This window comes from Falco biarmicus, chromosome Z (genome assembly GCF_023638135.1).
Source record: "Falco biarmicus isolate bFalBia1 chromosome Z, bFalBia1.pri, whole genome shotgun sequence".
NCBI classification, from domain to species: domain Eukaryota; kingdom Metazoa; phylum Chordata; class Aves; order Falconiformes; family Falconidae; genus Falco; species Falco biarmicus.
In genome coordinates this window covers 62,152,971-62,177,414 of record NC_079311.1, presented here as the reverse complement: position 1 = coordinate 62,177,414, position 24,444 = coordinate 62,152,971, and the positions used below count along the sequence as shown (strand labels likewise).

At 36.4% G+C, this 24,444-nt stretch overlaps 1 protein-coding gene across 5 annotated transcripts in view; it reads left to right on the top strand.

Annotated features, from left to right (window-relative positions):
• Nucleotides 1-24,444, top strand: part of SREK1 (splicing regulatory glutamic acid and lysine rich protein 1) — a 40,122-nt gene that overhangs the window by 10,432 nt on the left and 5,246 nt on the right. Inside the window, exons 1-12 of one of the 5 annotated variants that reach the window (XM_056324378.1) lie at nucleotides 57-190; nucleotides 2,890-3,991; nucleotides 7,492-7,615; nucleotides 7,906-8,021; nucleotides 9,369-9,533; nucleotides 10,534-10,712; nucleotides 11,317-11,447; nucleotides 12,942-13,056; nucleotides 15,690-15,809; nucleotides 18,108-18,641; nucleotides 22,995-23,090; nucleotides 23,577-23,712. In XM_056324378.1, coding sequence (XP_056180353.1) covers nucleotides 7,959-8,021; nucleotides 9,369-9,533; nucleotides 10,534-10,712; nucleotides 11,317-11,447; nucleotides 12,942-13,056; nucleotides 15,690-15,809; nucleotides 18,108-18,641; nucleotides 22,995-23,090; nucleotides 23,577-23,712 — 1,539 coding nt within the window. In that variant the 5' untranslated portion in view covers nucleotides 57-190; nucleotides 2,890-3,991; nucleotides 7,492-7,615; nucleotides 7,906-7,958. Of the gene's footprint in view, nucleotides 1-56; nucleotides 191-2,889; nucleotides 7,616-7,905; nucleotides 8,022-9,368; nucleotides 9,534-10,533; nucleotides 10,713-11,316; nucleotides 11,448-12,941; nucleotides 13,057-15,689; nucleotides 15,810-18,107; nucleotides 18,642-21,492; nucleotides 23,091-23,576; nucleotides 23,713-24,444 lie in introns of those variants that run through there. The other 4 variants (XM_056324376.1, XM_056324377.1, XM_056324374.1 and 1 more) reach the window with 4 other exon arrangements.

Genomic DNA, 24,444 nt, shown 5'->3' with positions numbered 1-24,444 from the left:
TACATGCAAATAATTACTTAATGTGACTGATTTTTTTTTTCCCTTTTATCTTGCAGCAACGCACCTCTTGCTTTTTCCTCCAAAGTATGTTATATTAAGTTTCGTGAAGCATCGAGTGTTGGTGTGGCCCAGCATCTAACTAACACGGTTTTTATTGACAGAGCTTTGATAGTTGTGCCCTGCGCAGAAGGTTGGTATTTTAGACATTCCTCTGTAATGTTCGTCTTTGTCATGTCTGCTAATTGTTTCAAGCTTTCCATGTAAGAAGGTGGTGCTCTGTATTTTTATTTTATTTTACTGCTTTTTGAAAAAAAAGTCTTGAAACAAAACTGAAAATTTAATGAAGAAACCCAATTATATAGATTGAGTTGAAATTCAGCATTAGGAAAAAGATAGTTGATTTGAATTGGGATAATTGGATTTTCCATTGTTATTACTTATGTTGAGGGAAAAGAAGGTAAAATAATTCCCTTCAATGTGATTTTCGTTGGCAAGCTTACTCTCACACAGAGTTCTCACTGAAGTCAATGGAGCTCTGAAAAGATTAGGCAATTTCCTGGCATTGATAACACTGCAGTTTGGATCTTTATGTATCACCTTTGGTGTGGTGGTTTGTTTGCTTTTTTTTAAAGATGCTGTTATTTTTCGGTTTTTTTAGACTGAATTCCAGTTTTGTCTTGTAAACATGATGTATGCATGTGGCCATTGAAATTAATCTAACCTAAAATACTTAACATTTGTGGTGATAATTACTGTTTGAATATGAATGTTTACCTGCTAGTTCAATTAAAAAAAATGCAGTTTTCCTTTCTTGTTACTGTGGAAAATACTACTTTGTGTCCTGTAATAAGGCTTTCTTATGTATATTGGTACTCCTTTTTGGTTTTATAATTCCTTTCTCTTTAAAAACGCAGCGATCTGTACAGAATGCTACCAGCATAAAATATTTTTTAAACGCATAATAAAATAAAATAAAATGCTCGGTGAATACTAAATTGACAAGTGTTACTTTAAGTAGCTTTGAGGCCATACTTTTACAGAGGTGTTGAATACAAGGTATTTGGTATTGTTAGTATAATATGCCAGATCTGAATACAGTTGTATGAAGCATGGCCTTACAGTAGGCATATTGCTGGAGTTAGGCAAAACCCCATTGACTTCATTGGGATCATTGTGGAACTGAGCGTCTGCACATTTAGTTCTGGACTTTTTGCCTCTTTGGAGTGGAAACATTCCAGCTGTTGGAGTGAACCTAACCTCACTTTGAACATGGTAGCTGTTTTGCCATGAACAACAGTATTTAAAATGATTGAACCATAAACTGCAACAAGTCCAGAAATAACTTCTATTAACATAACTTTTCTAACTGCAAGAGACAGGCTTTGGTTCAGAAAATGCTGTTGACTTCTTGGAGTTTGTTAACAGTCATCCCAGAGTGCCATTTTTTGGCACATTTGCCACATTGCAATCTGGATAGTATGAGATTAGTGCTGCTGGAATAATGGTCTGGGATGTTCCTAGCAAACTCGTGACAGGTCTCCAGAATTTCAGAGACTTTATAAGTACTTTCACTAAAGGCTATATTGACTTACAATATATTGCCTGTTCTTGTAGCCTTCTTAATAGGGGCATATGGCACATACATTGTGTTTGTGAAGCCTAGATTTTTACATGTGCCTTGCTTTGAGGGCTTTTTAGTTTTATTTTTTGAAAGTTCTTAAATCACAAATTGGATATTGCTGTATCCACTTGTAGAGGCTAATGGGACCAGAATCCTTATTGCTGAAAAATTGCCCCTAAATAATTGACTAAAAATTATTCAGAATCTTAGTTTTATGTTTCATTAAAAAGACCTTAACTGGTTCGGTACTGTCAGAGAGGGAAGACTGCTGCCTAATGAATGACTTCTGGTGATTTTCTTGAGATGGTATCACTGATGTGATAAGGCAATGGGTAAAGCTGCATTTTCCTATGTCTTTTGATGATTGAAAGGAGAATAAAACCAAATTTCTGACAAATCTTGTTCCAACCTCATTTGTAGCTGACTTATTAGGCATTTCTGAGAAAACACGTTACAGAAAAATTGTACTGTTCAAAATCATTCTGGATTTTGAAAATCCAGATAGACAGGTTTTGAAAAACCAACAGAGATTTTTGCATAATTTGGTGAACAAATGACTGAGTTGTGAGGTCAGTTTTTTTTTTAATGTCAGAATGCTGTTTCCATGTAACTTTCTAAGAGAATCACTAATTTTAATTTATAAAAATGTGAAGCAATATAGGTTTAACTTTCTGAGGAATTTATTGTGTGGAGTAAGTACGGCTTTGGACACCACAGTACAAAAATTTTGATTCACTGTGTATCATATGATGCATTGTTAATGGAGTCAGTGGAGTGTATCACGGGCTTTCAAAGTAGTGATGGCTATATACTACTGGGAGGTAAAATTAAATCGTTGGCCAGCGGTGCCAATAATAAAGCATTACATGCGCTATATTGAACGTAGAGGAGAGGTAAAATGGAACTCTGAAAACCTGGTTTCAAAAGACAGAATAAAATTTGAAATTTGGAATGTATTTAAACTGGTAAACCAAGGGAGCATGAGAGAATGACAACACAATGAAAACAATGTTAATATTGTGACATTTAGTAATTTAACAAAAACGTAATTGTAAGTGAAGTAACATCATTAAACTGCCAAAATATGACGTGTGTGTGTCAGTAAGTTTTTCTTTAAACATTACACTTTGAGAACACAAAGCTTGAAAGATAAACAAAGATGCCACCCTAATCATTCTAAATTTTATGTCCACATTATCTGGTAGATGGATTTTGACTATTAATTTGGTTTTGTATGTTTTCTCTGTGTGATATTTGTGCATTATTAGATGACTAGACTGGCCAAGGCAGACCTGTTACACTTGCCTGAGTTAGGCATTGTTTGCCATGCCACTAAACCTGCCGCCAAGTGAAACCTTCATGGGGGAAATGAGATCGAAGTCTGGCCTGCTGAAGATGGACGCCCTGTCTCTGTTTTTATTTTGCTTTCTTTCCTTTGTTTCTTTTATTTTTATTTTATTTTGTCCCTTTTTTTGTTTTGTTCTGTTAAATCTCTTTCCCTTGTACTTGTGAACTGGTACTTCAGTTCTGTAAAAATGGTGTTTTGTAAAGGGTTCACAGTGTTTCATTTTGAAGTTGACCTGATGCTGCTTATGAATGGTGGATGGTGTACACAGAATTTAGTATATGATTAATTTTTATGCTGTGAATTATGGATAAATTTGATTTGGAATATGTTTAAGCATCTAAATTCAACAGATGAGCACACTGTGTCAGAGGACAAGAATAGTGAAAAATACATCAGTTCTAAGATAACATTCTTTCATATGTTGTGCTTTATGAGTTTATCTTGGAAAAAGATAGTTGAAACTTACTTCTGGAGAAAATAACTTTACAAAGTATAGTCATGATCCTTCTCTGCTAGTTTTCCTCTTCTCAGCAGAGTAGTTTTAGGTTGCACGGTCTGTTTAAAAGAAGGCATACTATTTATGTCTAATGTGAAGAGTTAAAAATAGCTATTTCTGAAATTGAAGTTTCATGAATATTGAATGTCATGAAATTCTTGTTTGCTTCTGATGAAACCTTGCTCCAGTGAGGTCAGTGGCAGTAAGATTTCATCCTTTTGTTTGTGTAATTTTCAGAAAAAACTGTTTACCACTCATAAGTACAAATGCAGCCTGAAGTTTTGGTTGGAATGTGTTGTGTGAGGCACATTGTCTTTTAACACTGTTATTTGTGGGAAGATTGAATCAGTTGTGTGTGCGTGTGTGTGTATGTATGTGTATATTGCACTTTGACATGCTCCTGTGGTGGTTATTTCAAGAAGATTTTTTTTTTTAAAAAGAAGAAAATAAAGACAAAAAAAAGTGTCTTCTCAGTCATCTTACAATCTCAGAAGCCCTGTCAGTTCATGCTGGAGTGATTGAGAAGGTTTGCATCCCTAAGTGATATTCTTAACTTCTTGTGAAATGGAAGCCTGAAGCAGAAGTGGTGGACCAGGTGGTGTGTCTGGTCCTCAGGCATTGCTCTTCCCAGCTACCTGCACTGGGAGCAATTGGATTCACTCTGATAATGCACCAGGCTATGCACTGCAGCTGGGAAGAGCTTTGCTTTGTGATCTCTTGGGTTTAGCTGTGGCAGTTGAGGTAATTGCCAGTAGGTGTAATCTCTTTAATCACTGCTGCTAAATCAAATAAGAACCATGAATTGGACCACACAAATTATTTTATTTGTAGATGTGCATTTTCCAGTGATTTAAAAGAGCAGGAAAATAACAATTCCTTTAATTACGTTTAGAGTAGATGTGAGCTGTTAGTATTTTTAAAATAACTAAACTTACTTATTGCAGAAGCAGTTTTAGAGGAGGAGGATTAACTATGTAGTTTCAGTATAAAGAGTATGAAATTAATTGCTTCTGGGCATGGGAGAGGGATAAAAGTACTGCGATGATTAGTACTTGCTTAACACAGATACTTCTGTTCGGCATTTAGCAAAATGGTGTCTGGTGTGGACTGGGTTGACTAGGGCTCTTAAGCACTTTCATGATACAAAAAAGTAACGATGATAACTTATATGTAGGACAACGGTACATTTCCTGAAAGCATATCTCTATGTCTCTAGGTAATGCAGAGCTAATCTACATCTGCTTCCAGATTCCTTTGCAAAGTGAAGAATCAATAAATAAATGATCATAGGATCTGTAATTTACTAAATACAACAGCTTCTAAGAAATCTTTCTAAGAATGTGGTACAGATGTGGCATATTTATTTTGTCTCTTTCCCTCATTAGAAACTTAAGTATCTTTACCTCATTTCCATTCAGGTTTTAAATACCTTGAGTTTAAAAACCAGAACAGTTAAAGTGTCCTGATTTGTTGTGTCATTACCCACATTTCATTGTATCTTTGTGGGTTTCTATTCTTTTTCTAAATAAATTCATGGAGATAAAACTCCAAAACTTAAACCCTGTAACTCGTGAAGTTATTTGGCCTCACATTAATTTTGTTTTTCAAAATTTGAAAGATACTTCAGGTTTTCTTTTTTTCCCTATAACAGTTTGTTTGCTATAGAATTTTTAAAAAGTTGTATCTGGTCTTAAAAACTGGAGAAGTAGTTTTGAATATACAGGCAATTTTGGGGGGTTCTATCTGTAGAGATAGACCCTTTCTCATTCTTGAATAAAATAAATGAATCTTTGTGGCATGGAACTGACCAAAGAGGTTTTATATTTAAAATAAAACATTACATTGTTGAAGGGCCAAAGTATTCTGGAAATAATGCTGCTAACTTCACAATTTAGATAACGCATGTTATTCATTCTTTGAACTGCTGTAACAGTGCACTTAACTGAAAATGTTCAGTGGATTCCTTGAGGAACATTTGATAAAATGAAATAATTCTAATTATTACAGTAAGATGACCCATATACTTAAAGTTTAGGCTTGTATTTAAGTACCTTTCTGAACTCGACTCGTCATCTGTTCAGTTATGTCCCTAACTCTATTCCTATTTAAAATGGCTAAGTGCCTAATCATCTTTTAAGTTTAACTGGTTAAGTGTGTATTGAATTGGCTGTATGTAAGCGCATACTTAAATTAGGCATATACTTATGTACGTTGCTGACCAGGGATCTGGTCATAAATTAGACCATAAATTAGAATGCAGGCACACTATTTTAGGAACCACTTCTGCCACTAGCATGTCTGTTTATCCTGTAGAAACCTGCATGAGTGTCCAGTTAATTGCAAGATGCTCACTGTTTAGAATAAGGTCTGGTACATTAGTTATTTGAAAACACTGAAGTATCTAGATTTTCAGAAGAACTGGTACATAATTCTATGCCTAATTTGCATGCACAGCTGCTGGAACTGTGTATTCGAAAGCCTGTTAGTTAGCTACATATTAGGCGGGATGTGCAGCCCAGTACCTGATACTCATGAGCAGTCAGGCAAATCAGGTACGCTTCTCATTGCATGCCTGATTAAAATTGGGATCTGTAAAGAGTGCTGAACATTGTGATGGTGGCTCAGATTTATGCATGTTTTTTAAAAAGCCCTGGAAGTCATTATTGCACAGTTAATTCTTAAGTGCTAATAATTTTCCTATTTTTCTCCTTTAGATAGCAAAATCAAGTGGTTGTTACATGTTAAGGAGCAAGGTGCCTCAAAATTTAACATAAATAAAATAAATGTAAATAGGAAGCATGAGAAAAAAAAATGGGTACTGTTATTTTATCTTTTCTGTTCCACCCATGCTACATATAAATTAAGTTTCATTTAGATTTTTTTTGTCCTTTGGTCATACCCAACTGTAACCCAGTCCTTGCTGCAGATCTGTAGAACAGGTTTGCAACACATTGTTTCTTTTTCTTTTTTTGATGTATGTTTCCTCTGGGGTCTATTGAAACTCGTATAGCTAAAACTGCACAGTGTTTTGAAACTTAACTCCTATTTTGCTTTTTGATAATAGTATTCACTTACTGATTTTTAAATCCTGAATCTAAGAGGTTTTATGGTTAAAACATATACAGTTTAAACCAAAGCAGTAAAAGCCACTGGCGCAGTATTTGTATATACCTTGACTTATAAAGCAATATTTAAATAAAAGCATTTACTTTATCATAAAGTGCATGCAGTAATACCAATGGGCTCAGTTGGATAGCATATATATAACTATGCCAGTAATTTTGAATAGATCATAGATACCTAGTATAATTAGAACTTTTCCGTAGTTTCTCAGTTTAGTGTTTAATGTTTGTACCAGTTTAAATCCCTTTGCATTTCAAATGTATTACGTACATTTAATTGCAATCATAATTATTTTAACTATTAACTCTTTTGATTTTTAAAGATTTTTTGGGGGGTTTATTTAGTGGTCTGATTTTGACTAACGTTAAATGAAACCTGCATTTAATTCAGATTAGATATTACTTAAACTTTTAGCATGACAGGGGAAATATAATCTGGTTTAAATAGTAGGAAATACATACTTGGGGAAAATATAGCTTGCTTAGCTGATCAGTTATGATTTTCTTCAGTCTCAGTAAATTTAAAGGTAATTTGTCAGAGTTTCAGGAGAACTGAGGTAGCCTAGTATGTGACGCAGTACAGATCTGTATTTTTTCTGCCCTCCCTTCTTCTACCTCCAACTTCACTTGTAGTATGTATTGCGTGGAGTCACAGAGTTCACTAGTTTTTATTTTATTTTCATTTATTTTTACATCCAAAGTAGGTAGCACCAGAGGAATTTAAAAAAAAAAGCACAAATTTCAGTTAGCTCATACTTTGGGGTTTTGGGGGTTTTTTTTGGTGTTTTTTTTGTTTGGTTTCTTTTTCTTTTTTCTTTTACTGATTTGGTTATTTGCCATTTCTGGGGATTAAACTTTAAAAAATGTTCTTCTTTTCTGTATCTGATGTTCTGTGTGCTATTAGTGATGCAGCCAACACGAACGGTTGTCATGTGTAAAACAACTTTCGATCACCACGAAAACACCGCCCTGGGAAAGCGTCCATGCTTGATATCGTTTGGTTCATGAACATTAAGTTTCCAGTACAGGTGACCCATAGCTCAAAGTGTATAATAATTGTCTACATTATTCAGTTTTTAAAATAATAATCCATTAATGAGATTGCTAGTCTTTGAAGTTTTGCTCACTTTTGTTTTTCCTAGTAGAGCAGGGTAAAAGGAAAAACTTAAGTTCTTACTTGTTTCTTTGTAAGGATCTGGTAGATAGATTCATTGTTATTTATTACATTTTTAACTGCAAGGGTAATTGTAAAGTCATAGAAAGAGTAACATTTGTGTGATGTTTCAACTCTGTGTAACGCTTCCATTTGCTTCTTCAGGTAAAATCCCAGATGAAGCCAAAGCCCTTTCTCTGTTGGCGCCTGCTCCTACTATGACAAGTCTGATGCCTGGTGCAGGGTTGCTTCCTATACCTACACCAACCCCTTTGACTACAGTAAGTAAAATTCAGTTGCTGCTTGATTTCTGGTTTCCTCTATACTCAGTAGTCTTTTCTGTGTTCAGAGAACAAGAACTATCTGATCCATGGATGTTGTCCTCTTCTATGCTGTATCTGCCTATTTAGAGGGTAGATCACAAGGTGTCCGTGCACTAACTTTCCTGGGTTCTTACCTCAGATTATTATTTTGCAAAATAGGGGGTAAATACTGATTCTGGTTGTGTCCATTTTAATTATTGGCTTTCCCTAGCATTAATTTGGTCCAGTGGCAGTGCTATCCTCCTCCTCAAATTTTGTTAAAACATAATTAGTTACATTGACACAGTTATTCGGAGTAGTAAAATGCTGCATTAAGGTGTTTTTACTTGGTATCTCTACAACAGGGCTTTTGAGTGTTTGCCTAACAATGTTTTCACTACAAAAAGCATAGGGATGCTGCTACTTCTGCTCAGTTTCCTTTTGCCTCTGTAAGCCTTTCTTGACATCAGCAGGCTGCTGTTACCTATTCAGGGAGAATTTCAAGTTAAAATAGAGTAGTTTTCTCTTTTGTTACATAAAAAAGATTACTCGAGGCTTGTTAAGGATTTCTCACACTTGTTAGGAAAATAATTTGCTGGAAAGGCAGTTGCTTTTTGGGTGGAAAAAGTAAAAATCAAACCAGGAACTCAGCAGACCAATTTAGTAGTGATTTTTAAGTGACTTTCTTTATAACATTCCCCAGGAGAGATTTAAATTCCCAGTTCAAAAAATGAGAGATGTGTTGTCCTCATTCTCTAGGAAGTGACTGTGTTTATAGGGAAAGAACTTAGACTTAGGCTTAGTATCCTTCGCATATCGACTGTAATTAATCTTGCCTTATGTGATGTGTTTGTCCGTAAAGTACTTGATCTGTCCCTTTGATGGACTGATATGTATTACAGAACAAACTGGTGCTGGGCACTGCAAATTCCCATCTTCTCTTGCTGGGAAGGGTTCAGCAGTTCCTCATCTACTCCCAATACTTCTTCTAGCAAAAACAAAAGTGTCTGAAGGCATCTTACTTGATTGACTGTGAGCATTAGAAATTCAAGCCTATGTTTTCTGATTGATACGTTGCATACTCTTTGATAAAGTGTTAACTGATAGCCCATAGAAAATTTTAATTGTAACCTTAAAGAAGGTTATTTATGGGTAGATTTTTATTCTTTATAAAAAGTGCTCAGCTTGGACCTTAAAGTTCAAAGTATTGCATATATTCCTTAGGTTTATTTTTACAGAAATGCACAAGGCAGACAAGTATTAACAAGTAAAATATCTCCTACCAATGGTTCTTGGCAAAGTATATTCTGTTTTTGTGTTTTCCAGCTTGGTGTTTCACTTGGCACTTTGGGGGCTATACCAGCGGCAGCATTGGACCCTAACATTACAGCACTGGGAGAAATACCACAACCGCCTATTATGGGGAATGTGGATCCATCCAAAATTGATGAAATCAGGAGAACAGTCTATGTTGGAAACTTGAATTCCCAGGTAGCTTTTTTTTGTGTAATGGAAATATTAATGGAAGGTGTAGAATTGTAATTTATGAATTCTAATCGTAGATGTTAAAGAGGTTTGGTTAGTTGATGACAACAGGAATTTAAACAAAGAAAAAATTCTTTCTGGTTACTAGTGATATTTCAGACTTTGAATGCTCCTATGCCCATCAGGTCAGACCAGGCTGTGGAATTCATTCTGGCAGGATAGCAGAGAAATCACATTGCAGCTGAATTCAAGAAACATAATGTCCAGCTGTGTTGTATTAAGTGAGCAATGCCTCAGAAGTTGTGAGATCATGGTAGCTGTCCCCCACACCACTGTGCTGTTGCTCAAGTACAGTAAGATGGAATGATGTGCAGTAAGTGGATGCTGCAGAATTAGCATAAATACCCTTGTGTTTCTATGACAGTAGTTAGGTCTGTCAGAAACTTGTTTTTTCAGCAGTTGGTTAAATTAATTGAAGTACTATTTTCTTTTGTCTGATGACAATACAAGTATTTTATTTGCAGTTTTTTGACTGCCAGTGTAGCTACTGGAGTGTAAAAGTACTGTTGGTTGCACTAAAATAAGACAAGATGGAAGCTAGTAGAAAAACAGGAAAAACTGAAGTCTTGTAATAATGTTTGGGTTTTTATTTTTCTTATTTGATTCACAGTCAATAGCTTGGACACAGGTGTATAAGGAAATTCCTCATCAGTTATTTCAAATGAGTTGCCCGAAAGGTGCAAAATCCTGTGCAAGCGCTTTTTTAGCCTAAATGTAGGACTTCCAAACTTGTGATTGCACTATTTTAAATTACATTATATTCTTTAGATTAATGGAAGAAAAAACACCGGTCTTTCTTAAAGTGTAACATTATGAAATCCATGTCACCTGTGTAATAATGGTGAGATATCTTTACAAAATCTGTGCCTCTTAGACTACCTGATATATTGGATAAGTGGTTTTCATTATATATTTTACTTCAGCTGAGTTCTTCGACTCTTTCTAGACTACAACAGCAGATCAACTGCTTGAATTCTTTAAGCAAGTTGGAGAAGTCAAATTTGTGCGAATGGCAGGTGATGAGACGCAACCAACACGATTTGCTTTTGTGGAATTTGCAGACCAAAATTCTGTACCTCGAGCTCTTGCCTTTAATGGAGTTATGTTTGGAGACAGGCCACTGAAGTAAGAAATTAATTATCCATATGACTGTTGAATGAGAGATTTCTTTGTATCCTGATACATTATGACTCCGATGTTCAGGAAACTGCTGTGAGGAATATTTTTTCAATGTAAGGACCTATTGTTAGCAAACCTGAACATTTTTATGAACTCCTGTTTCCAGGTTGGGTGTAACTGTCTCTGAAAAGTGTATGGATGGCATTGAGTGAAATATATTCATATTTAATCTTGAGGTAGTGTAAGCCATGATAGTGACATAATCTGCAAAATCCTTAGTACTAATTAAGCTTTCTATATGATGTGTATGTAATTAGTAGGCCTTAACATAAAGATTTGATGTGAAATAGAGAAATAGATTCTTAGACTTCTACTAGAAAATATTTTTAACACAGAAGTAGGGTGCTGAATTTATTTAAAAGTGGTTAGATTTTAAAGCAATGGAAGACATTTCACATACTTAGATGACTGTTAGGGCAAATTGTAGTTTTGCTGAACTTTGAAGGTTTTAGTTGTATATGGAAGTTGAGGTGTTTTCCTTTCTTGGTTGTTTTTCATTTTCCCTTCTCAAATGTTTGGGAGTTAAGGGGTTCATTTTTATTTAATTTAGAATAAATCACTCCAATAATGCAATAGTGAAGCCTCCTGAAATGACACCACAAGCTGCTGCCAAGGAACTGGAAGAGGTGATGAAGAGAGTAAGAGAAGCCCAGTCTTTCATATCTGCTGCAATTGAGCCAGGTAAGTGTATTAGATACATTACCTAAAAGAAGTGTTCTGAGTATACTTTGGCATGTGCTTTTAAAAGCATTTTCAAACACAGGAAAAGGGTACTACTTAAAGGCAGACAGTATGTGGTGGAAAATAAAGAAAACAATCAAAATTGTATTGGTGCAACAAAGCAGTGGAACAAAGCTTGACACTTTATTTCAACATGTTTTACTTTCAGATATATGCTCACTGAATGTTTTCAAAATACTGAAGTTAATACTAAATTAATACTGAAGTTGGTACTTTTTATGTTCAAAGTATGTGCAAACTTCTAAAAGAAAATGCTTTATGTTTTGTTTTGTTCTGCTCTAGCATCCATTAATGCCATAGTTTCATAATTAGAGGGAGCTATCATGGTTCTGAAATCAGTAATAGTATGCTTTTATTATCTTCATTGGGTTAATGTTGGCCCTGTGCTGTGCTGGTTTTCATGCTGGCTCAAGATCGTGTGCATCTTCATAGCAAATGGGATCAGAGAATGAGTCTGGGATAAAACTTAACATATTTTAAAGGACTTTTTTTTTTATCCAGATTGGTTCCCTGATCCTTGTTAACACTGAGATGGCTGGTCAAGGAAGGAGGTGTTGGGTTGAGAAGTTGGACAGACATTTTAGTGCTGATTTATGCTGACTTAAGCTGATTGCAAAAAAAGACTTAAGCACAGCATAAAAAAATTGTTAAACTTGCAGTTGAGATCCTCCTTTTTCTTTTCATTAGCAAGATTTTGTCGTCAATCTTAGTAACAAGACCAAATGTTGTCTTATGTAGCTTAGATAGTGCAGAGTCTTGGGAATTTTTTGGGGGTGTGTGGGGCAATATTTTCTGATGTTTTTGACAGGTCTAACATTTCCTCAGTGTTAAGTAACAGAATAAAAATCTTCCAGAATCTGAACCAAAGCCTGGTGAAGTCACTGTTAAGGTTTTTGTTGACTTCCTGGCCTTTGAATCAGACTTTTTCACCCTGTTCTCTCTATCCCTTCCTCCCACGAAACAGTGTTTGAGGAATAAAACTTCAATATATTTACAGTAGTTGAAATATCTGAAAGTATAGAAAGTACTAATTATTATTTGCATTTTATGCTTGTTTATAAAATTATGTCCTCTAAATTTATGATATTTTTCTCAGGCTATTTAAAAAAAAAAAAAAAGTAGTTATATTAAATAATAGACCAAGAGGAGAACGTGTTGTGAACTTGTGCATTGTGGCAGCAACATAAATCCCATTCCTGATAGATCTAGCTGTTTATAATTATCTGATTTATGTGTACTGCTGCAGGATGGCTGCACTCAACGAGTATATGCAATGACTTACTTGGATGTTTCTGAAGGATATTTGCAAAGAAGGAAGATGTGCAAAGAGTAGGCCCCTTGCACTATGTGTGGTACATTCCACTTGTGCCAGATTGTTAACTGGGATCTTTAAATGTTCTGAGCTTACACTGCAAAGTCGTTTTTTCCTCTCAGAGTCTGGAAAGAGCAGTGAAAGAAAAGGCGGTCGATCTCGTTCCCATTCTCGTTCAGAATCCAGGTCTAGTTCAAAATCCCGATCTAGAAGGAAAAGATCACACTCAAAACACAGGTAGGTATGGTTTTTAGTTCTAAGAGATCTAAGAGGCCATACTGGGGTTTTTTGCATGGTGGTGTTTACTGAAATTTCTTACTGAGTTGTAAGACAAGTATCCCAGTAGAAAGGTTACTAACTCACTGAGCAGATCAGAGTAACCAGGAACTTTGTCTCTGAACAAATACTCTTTCCCTCTAAATCCTAAGTGTTTTCAGAATTATTTTCAGTTAAAACACACTAGAATATACTTTTTGTGCCATGTAACATAACCATTTCTATGGTTTCATGGTATGTTTTGTGCTGTTTAGCATAATACCATTTTGTGATTGAACATGTAATTCACGGTGAACACCCTGAGCAGACAGACTGGCTAGTTTTGCTAGTAGAAAGTTCCAGATGTCCCGAACTTCTAAACATCAAGTTAAAAAACGCAGTATACTTATTTACTGTAAAGTAAATGTAATGTATTCTAATATACTGTAAATGTAAAGCTATAGTTTTTAAAAGCAGGATAAAAAGGCTTTAGGGGCAGTTTTTCATTCTTCAGATTTTGTTTCCTTTGCTGATTTTATTCAGTTCTGAAATAAGCTTTGGAATATGGGAGGAAATAAAATTATGAGATCACCCTTAAAGCATACCCATTAAGATTTTTCCCAAGAATGAGACAGTCTTGCTATGTGAGACTTACAAACACTTCCTACAGTGGTTCATATTCTTTAAATATCAGGAATGTCTTCTGAGCATTTATGTAATCAATTTAAAGATGTTTGGCTAACATGAAGTATCACAGAAAAAAGAAAAAAAAAAGAAATTCAGAAATGTGGTTTTAATAGCTTATACTCTAAAAAGGTGTTGTCAGTGTGCAGCAACAGCTCTGTTGCATTGTTCCATGCATTGTCTTTTAACAAAGCAGCTAGAATTCTTTTAGATACAGAAAAGCTGTCCAAACGCTACCAAACAAATGTCATATAAGTGCAGTTTTGAGTTTTGCAATGGTGAGACATCACAGTACGTGTTACCTAATGACATCAAAATGTCAGGTGCCTTCCTAATGCAAGAAGAATCATTTGGTCACTTCCTTATTGCTTGCCTCTCTGCTGTTTCTCTAACGCAGGACATAACTGAAAAACAGTCTTTGTTTTGTATAACACTATAGTAATCTCAGTACTATTTTATATTGACCCAAACCAAATTGATTTCTAGAAGATAAAATTGCATTTTTTTACTTGGGGAAAACTTGTGCTTTAAACAACTGTTGATGGTTATCTTTTGTTGTTGGGGTTTTTTTAATCATTTACCACTGCTACTGTCAGTTTTGAGAACATGCTGAAAAAAGGCCAGTCTTGATCTGTTGAGGCAACTTCATCCCTAAAAATAAACAATCAGTTCCCTAAGAATAAACTCGTTACCACTTCCCTGTTTTACTGTTCCATAAAACACTTAAATTTTTTTCATCTCTAGGATAAAGGTCTTATTTTGATTCAATTACCATTAATTTGCCCTGTAGTTAGTTTGTATTTCTGCAGAGATAAGCAGAGGAAAGCTGTAGGTAAAAAATGGTTGCACCTCCTCTCCTCTTGGTGCATATTACTCTATGTGTCTTGAGCTACAGAAGACAGGTGGAGCTGCATATTTTTATACCTCAGTATAAAATAATTAATTAAAGTATTAAATAATATATTATTATATAATACTGAAAATAATAAATTCTTCAGTATTTATTAACTAATATAAATGGCCTTTCTGTCTTTGGTAAGTTAAACTTCATGGTACCTTAGTCTCTCAGGCAAAGTATCCAATGATGTGGTTTTTTGAAACTTAATGTTCAAATTCAGCTTTTTATTTTTGCTTTACTAGGGATTATGATCTTCCAAAAATAGGAAATATTTTGGAAAAAAAGAATGTAGTGATTTTTCGGAGTCTTATTTTATTCATCAATTTGTGACTATACTATATATCTTTATCAGAAGACTTCAATTGGATTTTTATCAGAGTATCTGCAGATTATTTGTGTTCCTTATTTATCATGTAATAAATACTCATTCCTTTCCTTGGGAATTCTTATGATTGAAATCCATGCTAACAAATCCTTCCAGCTGAAAAGGTAACAACTAAATGCTGAACCACAAACGGTGGGGATTTTCTGTTTCTTTTGGTTTGTTTGTTTAAAGTTCATTTAAATTAGAAGGGTGGGGAACAAAGCCAAAAGACACCAATTAAAGCCATCTTTCTCCAGTGACCAAGACTGCAGTAAGTGACTGGGCCTGGAAAGGAAAAAAAAATGTAACTGATTATTTTATAACCTGCTAGAAATTGTCTATAGTAGATTTACATGCTGTAATTTACAAACGACAGCTATCCTAATATGATACAAATTTATATTTTCCAGAATGTTAGTGAAGGTTATTATGAAATATGGGTATTACTTAAATGGTGCATTGTTTCAAAGGAGGAAGGCATGTGCACCTGGTGAAAAATAATGTATCCATATTTGCAAACGTTGGTTAGGCAATGTATTACTGCGGTGTAACTCTTGATATAATTTTGTGTAGTGAGACAAGAATTGCAGGTTTTTTCCTTTGTTGTTTGACCTGATTTTTATGGAGTTCCAATATTAAAGTATTTTTCTTCTGGTATTGTTCATGTAGAAGTAGATCTGGCAACAGATCACTCTCAAGACACAAGGATAGACGCAGATCCAGAAGTCCCCTGAAAAAACGGTCTAGATCTAGGGAAAGGCAGAAATCAAGAAGTCGCTCTCATTCTCGGTAAGTTCCGTTCCTAAGAAGTGAATTATTCTTAGCACACAGTACACAGTTTTTGAAAAAAATCTTAACAAACTTTTTAGGTGATGTTAAAGGGTGGAATCTCTAAATGCTTTAGCCTGTCCCTAGGCTTTGTCTTTGGGACAAAATAATAGAAAGCAAATTTTAATGCTGAATATACTGGTTTTGGCTGGGATAGAGTTGATTTTCTTCATGGTAGCTTATACGGTGCCTATGGAGGTTAACCACCACATTGAAGTATGTAGATTTTGGTAGTCTAGTCTACATTTATACCAACGTGCAAGCTGACTGAAAACAGGTAATTTTAATTGCCAGGTGTTAACCAGTAGATCAGGAATAGTCTGTGTAGCTTGTGCAACCCACAAAAAAGCAGATGATTCTTGATTAGTCTATATCTGTTGAGGAGGCTGGATTTAAGCTGAACTTGATCCTGCTTTCTGAAAACATATACAGTTTTTGTGCATGAACTTGTCTTATCACGTTTGCCGTGCTCCTATTTGCCATAAGTGCTGTGGGCACAAATACATGTGTCTGTTGCATGGCATATGTGCATTTCAGGTCTTAATACATCTATATTTACCTACTCAATTTTAAGTCTGGTCATCTAATTATTGAACTGTGCATTTGCAACAAGATAATACCATAATTTTCTGAAGGATGATGTAGTGAATATTCACAAAAGAAAAGTACCTACGAAGGTAGCTTCATGAATAGGAGTCTTGGTACTTTTCTTTTTTTCATGTCTTAGTCCTCTGATTCATTTAAGGGGAGCTTCCTACTTAGGTTGTGCAGTTGCCTCTTGGTTTTGAGGGGAAGTTTTGTGGGAAAGAGAACTATAGAGATCTGTGGACCTCAGTGGAAACAGGAATAGGCTACATAGCTAGCTGGGCTTTGTTGATGGATCCTTTTGATTCTTGGTTGCTGTTGTCTGTGGCTTCTTGAGATACCTGCTTACTGGAAAGTGCAAGTCCAATGAAATCTCTGTGATAAATTGACTGGAAGGCACTTCTTGGGTCATTGTGAGACTCTTTGCTATTGCAGGGACTGCGTGCTGTTTCATCATCTTTATTTTATATTCCTTCTTTGAGACTTCTAAAGAATTATTTGCCAAAACCTGATGAGAACTAAAGTTGTCCAGTCACAGAACATGCAACAGCCTACTATTTATTAGCAGTTGAGAGGATACAGCCAAGCACTTCTTCCATTGAAGAAAGGGAGGGGCTGTGCTTTAGGACTCTTCATGTGTGAAGGAGTCTCTTTGAGAATCCTTAAAAATCCTGGAATGGGTACCAATACCAGTAGACACAGCAGCTTCGGTTCTCTTGTACATGTAAAGGCCTGCTAATCAACTTCCTTTCCTGTACTTTCTCCTGTTTCTCTCTCTGAACAGTTGTTCATTTTCCTATGTCTTAAAGGCAGGTCTAGGAGTCCCGTGTCTGTACAATCGAAAGAAAAGATGGAATCTCACACTTCCAAATAATTCTATATGAAAATGTAATCTTCCAGCCAAAGCTGTGAGCTAATCAGTTTTTGTTTGGCTTGAACAACTAGAACATCAGTTGTAATTTTCCTCACCCTTCTTTTTATGAACATGTATAATTCTGCCTGTCCCAAAGAAGCTGACTTGTTATCCTTGCTTCTGTTTATACTGCATTAACAATTTTTCAATAAGTTTTGAATTCCTAATGACATTACAGATGATTGTGTTGTCTTGATTGAGTTTTGAACTTACATTTGTCTTTTGAGGGGATTTGTTTAGTGAAATTTTACCCTTGTTTTTTTATTTCTGTATATTAATTGTTGTTGGACTTCCAAGCAGTTCCAGGATATCTGTGTCAGGGAACATTGTAAAGGCTTCTGTCAGTTGGCTGTCATTATTCATGTGGGGGTGGTGAATCTGCAGTCCATTTTATGTGGACACACCTGTAGTAAAGAGTGGGTTTATGATTGCAGAGTTTGCCTTACTCCTGAAAAAAAATATAGAGAATTTATGTATGTACAATAACATAAATGTGGGGTGAAGAGACTTACTCTTTCAAAGTGTAATAACATCGCTCTGAAGATTTTAGCCTCCCCTTCTCCGATTTGGTTTCCAAATTTTTCCTAGCTATATAACCTTTCCCTCAGGGTGAACAGGGGTGGAAGATTAAAATTTTGAATATAATTTTTCAGCAGATGCATACTTTATCTTGAGCAATTAATGTATGCAAAAGAGTTAGTTGTAATTTTAATTGGAAAGTTCAAAGGTGAAATGATGGATTTGTGTTTGGCTTTTCACAGGGACAAGAAAAGAGACAAAGAAAAGGTCAAGGAAAAAGAAAAGGCCAAAGAAAAGGAGAAAGAGAGAGACCGAGACAAGGAGAAAGAGAGAGATCGAGACAAAGACAGGGACAGAGAGCGAGAGAAAGAGAGAAACAGGGAGAAAGACAGGGAGAGAGATAAGGAGAGAAACAAAGATCGAGAGAGAGTCAAAGACAAGGATAGGGACAGGGACAAGGAGAAGGACAAAGACAAGGACAGGGAAAAGGAGAAAGATAAGGAGAAGGAAAAAGACAGGGAAGAGGTAGACCAGAACAAGGAAAAAGAAGGTATTGAGAAAGAGGGAGAAAAGGACAGAGAGAAGATAAAGGACAAGGAGGGAGATAAGGACAAAGGAGGGGACAAAGAGAAGGACAGAGACAAAGAAAAGGAAAAAGATGGGGATAAGGAGAGGGAGAGAGAAAAAGAGAGAGATGATAAAAAGAAGAAAGAGAAGAGATCCAGGACACCCCCAAGAAGCTATAGCTCTTCAAGAAGATCTCGTAGCTCCAGCAGGTTTGTTTAGAATCTTTTCATGCTTTTTTTGACTTGTCAGTTAAGTGAGGCACCATCCTAGTTTTTATATATCAATATCACCATGTCTCTCACTAATTAAATATGTGTTGGGTTTTTTTTCTGTAGATTTTCTAAAAAGTAAAATCTATTACAAAGAACTCTGTATGATGCCTGATAGATCATGGTTTCTTGTTAGGCTGCTGGTGCTTGCCTTTCACATAACCATATAGTATAGTCCTTGAGGACAGTAAGTAGATGGTTCTTGTGCCGTTTCCCTGCACTGGCTGCATCCAAAAGTTCTGATAAAGCAACATCACACATATCTTTGTCCAGATGAAAGTCTGAGTCCCTCTTTACATAGTTCCTTGCTTACTTACATACTATGCAGTGTTGGTTTGTAGATCTTATGAACAGTTCGGTGATAGTACTTGCCACTCTTCAGCTGGATGGATGAACAGCAGGAAGCAAGCATGTCACTTGGCTGGCTAGGCATTCAGAAGGTGAATGTATCTCAGATGGAAGGCAAGGATACCTTGTTTAGCTGATTAGATGGACAGGTGTAAGTAAAAAGTAACATTCCTTAATGATGCTGACAGTAAACAGGAAAATGTTCAAGTTAATGTAGCTGTTACTTTTGCATCCAAGGGAGGCTACGCTGTGTGGAAGCCTGGTTAAATCCAGTTCAGCAAAGGGAGACTGTGAGACTAATTATAAGCTCTGTAAGTGGACAAACTCAGGTTCATTCTGAAAGCGTTGCAGCTGGCTTAAGTTCAGAAGCTTTGGTGGAAAAAGTCCTTTCTGAATACCTCAGGAAACAAGGAGTTCAGTAGTACCACATGTCAAATTTAAATACCAAATTTATCTGTTACCTTGAGAGACTGAAATGCTTCATGAATTGGGAAAGGTTCTATGTACTATAATAATTATACCGGAAAAAAGAAAAATTCTCACAGTCCTCAAAATTCGGGAGTTCATGGTTCATACAAGGCAGAAAGGAATGTAATCGTTTCTGAACATTCTGTTTGTGTTTTGTGAAATGTCCATGTTGTTTTGGTGATTTATGGGCAAAATACTGCGGCTGCTTTAATCATATGCATCTTCCTGTTGTAATGTATTTTTAACATTATTTCATGGGTTGAAGACCTACACAGAGTAGAGGTAGTTCTGCCAGCTCTGAAAACAAAACATTTTTTGTCTGTAGGCCTCAGGAGTGTTGAATTAGATAAGTGGAGAAAAAAGATTTAAAATTTTGACAATATGTACCTTATATAAGAACCTTGGTGGAAGACCCAATTCTTCAAATAAAAAGTGTGGTTACTTGGATGTTACCAAAAATTCATACTCTAGTTTGCAACAATTATGCTTTGCTTTAAGGATCTTGCTATATAAGAAAGTGCCATGGAAGGCCCAAATGCTGTGTACATGGGCAAGGATTCTAGTGAAAATTAGTGCATCTCTTCTAGTGGTCTCACAGTACAAAACCCTACTTTGATATGAAGTTAATTCTTTTTATACAGATGTTACTAAACAAGGACAGTGTACTTTTGAAGATGGAGGATGAGAGAAATGCAGGTTTTCGCATGCATTTACAATCCTTTCTTCAGATATAGCATTATCCTTAAAGTATCAATACTGGGGCCAGTACTATTGAACATCTTCCTCAGTGTCCTAGACAGTGGGACAGAGTGCATCTTTGGCAAGTTTGCAGACAACACAGAACTGGCAGTAGAGGCTGGTACACCAGAGGACTGTGCTGCTGTTCAGAGAAACCTTGACAGACAGGAAAATGAGCTGACAGGCATCTCATGGAATTGAACAAAGAGAAATACCAAGTCATGCACGGGCAGGAATAACTCTGTTGCAGCAGTACAGCATGGGGACTCTCTGGTGGGAAGGCTGGCTGGCAGAAAAGTACGTAGAGCTCCTTGCAGCCAAGGAGGCCAGCAGTATGTTGAGCTGCATTAGGCAGTCTGGTGAACATGCCAAGGAAGGTGATTCTTTCCCACTCCTTGTCACTGGTGAGGCAACATCTGAAATCCTGTGCCCAGATCTGGGCTCCCCTTTACAAGAGACACACAGACATATTGGAGTGAGTCCAGTGAAGGGCCACAAAACTGACAGAAGGGCTTGGAGCATCTGTCATACAAGGAGAGCCTGAGGGAGCTGCAACTGTTTAGCCTGGAGATGAGAAGGCTGAGGGGGCATCTTATCAATGCGTATGAATACTTGATGGGAAAGTGTGAAGAAGACAAAGCTGGACTTCTCATTGTGGGCCAGTGACAGACTAAGAGGCAGTAGGCATCTAGTGACATACAGGAAATAAAGGCTTTTTTGTAATGTTTAAATTATGTTTTTTCTGGGCAAACTGGAACCATTTACCCTGAGAGACTGTGCAGTTTCCATCTGTGGAGACATGAAAAATGTGACTGGATGTGGCCCTGAGTAATCCGCTCTAGTTAGCGCTGTTTTAAGGTGGGGGAGGCTGAGGTTGGACTAGGTCTCCAGAGGGCTCTTTCAACCTCAGTAATGGTGTTATTTTCTGAAAATCAGTTGTGAATAGTTAGGGCTACAGTGTCCCCATTAGCTTGCAGTTAGGGGTATCTGTTTACTTTGGTGGCTGACTTAGCCAAGTTGAAGTGCTTACAGACCTTTCTAGAGAAGATGACCCAACAAACTGGCATTTCAGCTGCCAGTTTTACAGTGCAGCACTGAGTTGGGACTGCTGATCCTTTTCCTGATGAGTGTAAAATATTGGACAAATAGTCATCTTTTTGGAGAAGGGATGAAGGTGGAATAGGACATACAGGACCTTCTAAGAATTAGGTGGCAACTGACCTTGCTTTACTGACAGACAGCATGCAAGTGCTGGAGATCAGATGGCTATTGTGATTCCTAGCTGAAGGAAGAGACACAGACCAGAGGAAGAGGAGGATGTGGCTCCTTTTTCAACGGGCATCTACAGGCTAGCAGAGGAGATAGGTACGGAGTGTTAGTTCCGTGTATGAATTAGAAATACAGGATCACTATCAAAGTATTCAGCCTTTTTTTCCCTCTTAATTTTTGCTGTATTAGTATTACTTAAGAGCATTAAAAATCAGGTACACAAAAAACTTTATATAGACTAATGTAATGGAGATGGGAACAAACTGTCAGACACAGTTGTAGCTTTTCAACTTGAAGGACAAAAAGCAGAAACTGAAAATCAGATTTTATGAATAAACAGTTTCTAGTTTGAACACAATTACTAAGGCACTTGGTTACTCACTGATACGTATGCTAGAAAGCAAAATAAAGTAGGGATGTGCTCACTGTAGGCCAAGTGGGAGCACTGTCAGAATAATATATCAATTTCCAGTATCCTCATTGGAAAAAAGGTAGTGATAAATTTGAAGATGTTAAAAAAAGAGATGCATATTAACTAGTGTGCAGCTGATCAGTGATTCTGTTATTTTCTGCGTGATTCTGAGGCCACTTTATATTTTTGTTTACCAAAGATTGAATCACGCTTAAGAGCTAGCCGCAAAATAGTTAAGAAATTTTGTCCTATGCAGCTTCAGGAGGTCACGGGCAGAGTATCAATCCAGATAGTGATACTAGGCATATCTTACTATATCCTTTTGTAATTTATTTAATAACAGGTGATTTCTTGGTCTTTCTAAATATTGAAGATAGAGATACTCACACCTAATGGTGTGAATTGCAAAAGCTGTTATGCCTAAGTGTAGCTTTTATGCCATGTCTTGAAGTGCCCTCTGAATTAGTTTTTAACTTCCCTGTTTTTCCTTGGCCATTCTTCCTGTCCACTTTTCCTGCTCTGTGAAGAGGCGATAGGAGAAAATTACCTGACTTTGACAGAGATAGGTTCTACATTTATGTTGAATGAAGCTTTACTGGCTCATTTTTTGCTTTATTTTAACATGTGCCTCATACATTTGCAACCAGTTATTTAATGTTTTGTTCTATTTGGGATCAGACTCCATAATAGTAACTTCAGCAAACTCCACATATCTGTGTAAAACAGTTGTTTTGTAAAATAATATGAGCTCTTCAGTGTGTTGCAACATCTAGAAGTACAAGCATGTAAGGATAAACAAAACACTAAAATCTGAAAGGGTACAACCTTTTTTTTTTACCCACTTCCAGCCTCCTCTTCCCCACAAAACTGAAACATACAATTTATTTTTTTTCTGCTTTGTACAGTTCATATATTGCTGGTGATACGTAATGTTAAATTAATGATAGTAACGATACTTAGTTGTTGTGTCAGATCATTTTAAGAGCTTTCTGGTTTTATCCAGTTCCTGAGTTTATTGTTTTAATCCTTCGATGGTCTTGAATTTCTTGGTCCTGTAGAGAAAGGCGTAAAAGGAAGAGTAGAAGTCCCTCCAAGTCTCCTAAAACATCGAAAACAACAAAAAGAAAGTCTTCACGAACTCCTTCTCCAAGAAGGTCAGTTTTATGTAAACATAAAAGTTAATGAGCAGTAAAGGAGGAATCATTAATAGCATCTTCATTGTTTTGCTGCCTTTGTGCTAATCATCTCACATGGTTTCAGCTGCTTAGTACAATTAACTTTTAACTTAAACCAAAACCAAACCAAGCCAAACCAAAAACCTTCATGGATATGAGCCTTGGTATGCTTTCAGCTGGAGAGTTTCGAATCTGTTAACAATGCAAATTCACTTCAAATCAATAAAAGCCCTTCATCAGATAGAGATTAGTTTGGATTTTCTCTTCACAAATACCTTGCATACTTGAACACATGCATTTTTAGCTCTCTTCAGTCAAAAATCTCATTGTCTTTATGCAGGTTTTTTGTTAATATTTTGGGTTTTTTGGAAAACCCACAGATGAAAGTTGAGTTTGGAGTTAAATGGTTTGAAGGTTGTTGCTGTTGGATCAAATTCTGATTTGAGTAAAAAATGTCTTAAACAGAAACAAGAAAGAAAAAAAAAGAGACAGAGATACAAACAATGAAAGAAGAGAAAGAGAACGCTCCACCTCCAAGAAAAAAAGTAGTAAAGAAAAAGAGGGGAAGGAGAAATCTGACAAAAGCACCAGTACTTTGAAGGTAAGCAGTGTGACCAAGTGATATGCAGAGTGAAGTGGTGCTAGTCGAGCCATTGTTGAAATTACCTCCCTTATTTTCTTTTTTTTTCCTCTTCCCTTTCTTTTTCTCCCATTTTCCTTATGAAATTACTACCATTTGGGTTTTATCAGTTGGAGACTTCCAGTTGGTGTTAGTGGGCCAGTTTGATAAGCCCCTGTGTTTAAACTTTCTTGTATCTATAGGATACAAAATAGGTGTGTGAATAGGTTATGGAAACACTTTGTTTTGGTTTCTTTTTCCCGTTCTGTGTCATACGCTAGGACTTTACTGGCAGCAAATTGTGTAACTAAGGAGCAGAGTTCAGGGACAGCTTAGTTGTCAAGCTGAAAAGATTATTTTTAAAATGAACTTTCACTGCAGTTTAGCCTCTCCCTCGTTGCTTTAGTTCTGGTCTGCCTATTGGATGCAGAAGAATGGCTGCAGAAGCATGGCCTTAGAATCTCTGAAGATCTGCACAATCCAGGCCTGGTATTAGAATAGGCCTGTAATCAGAATTGTACTGAAGTTGCTGTGCTGAAGTTAACAAGAAAGGTAGCCTTGAGCTATTCTTGAGTCCTGAGGCCAAGTAATTATGTTGTGCCAACAGGCCGTGGCTGTAACAAGCTACAGCTGCTGGCAAAGCAGGTGCAGGGCCAAGAAAGATAGGGACCGGTATGGGAAAATAGGGACTAACAAACTACAAGGCTGCAGCAC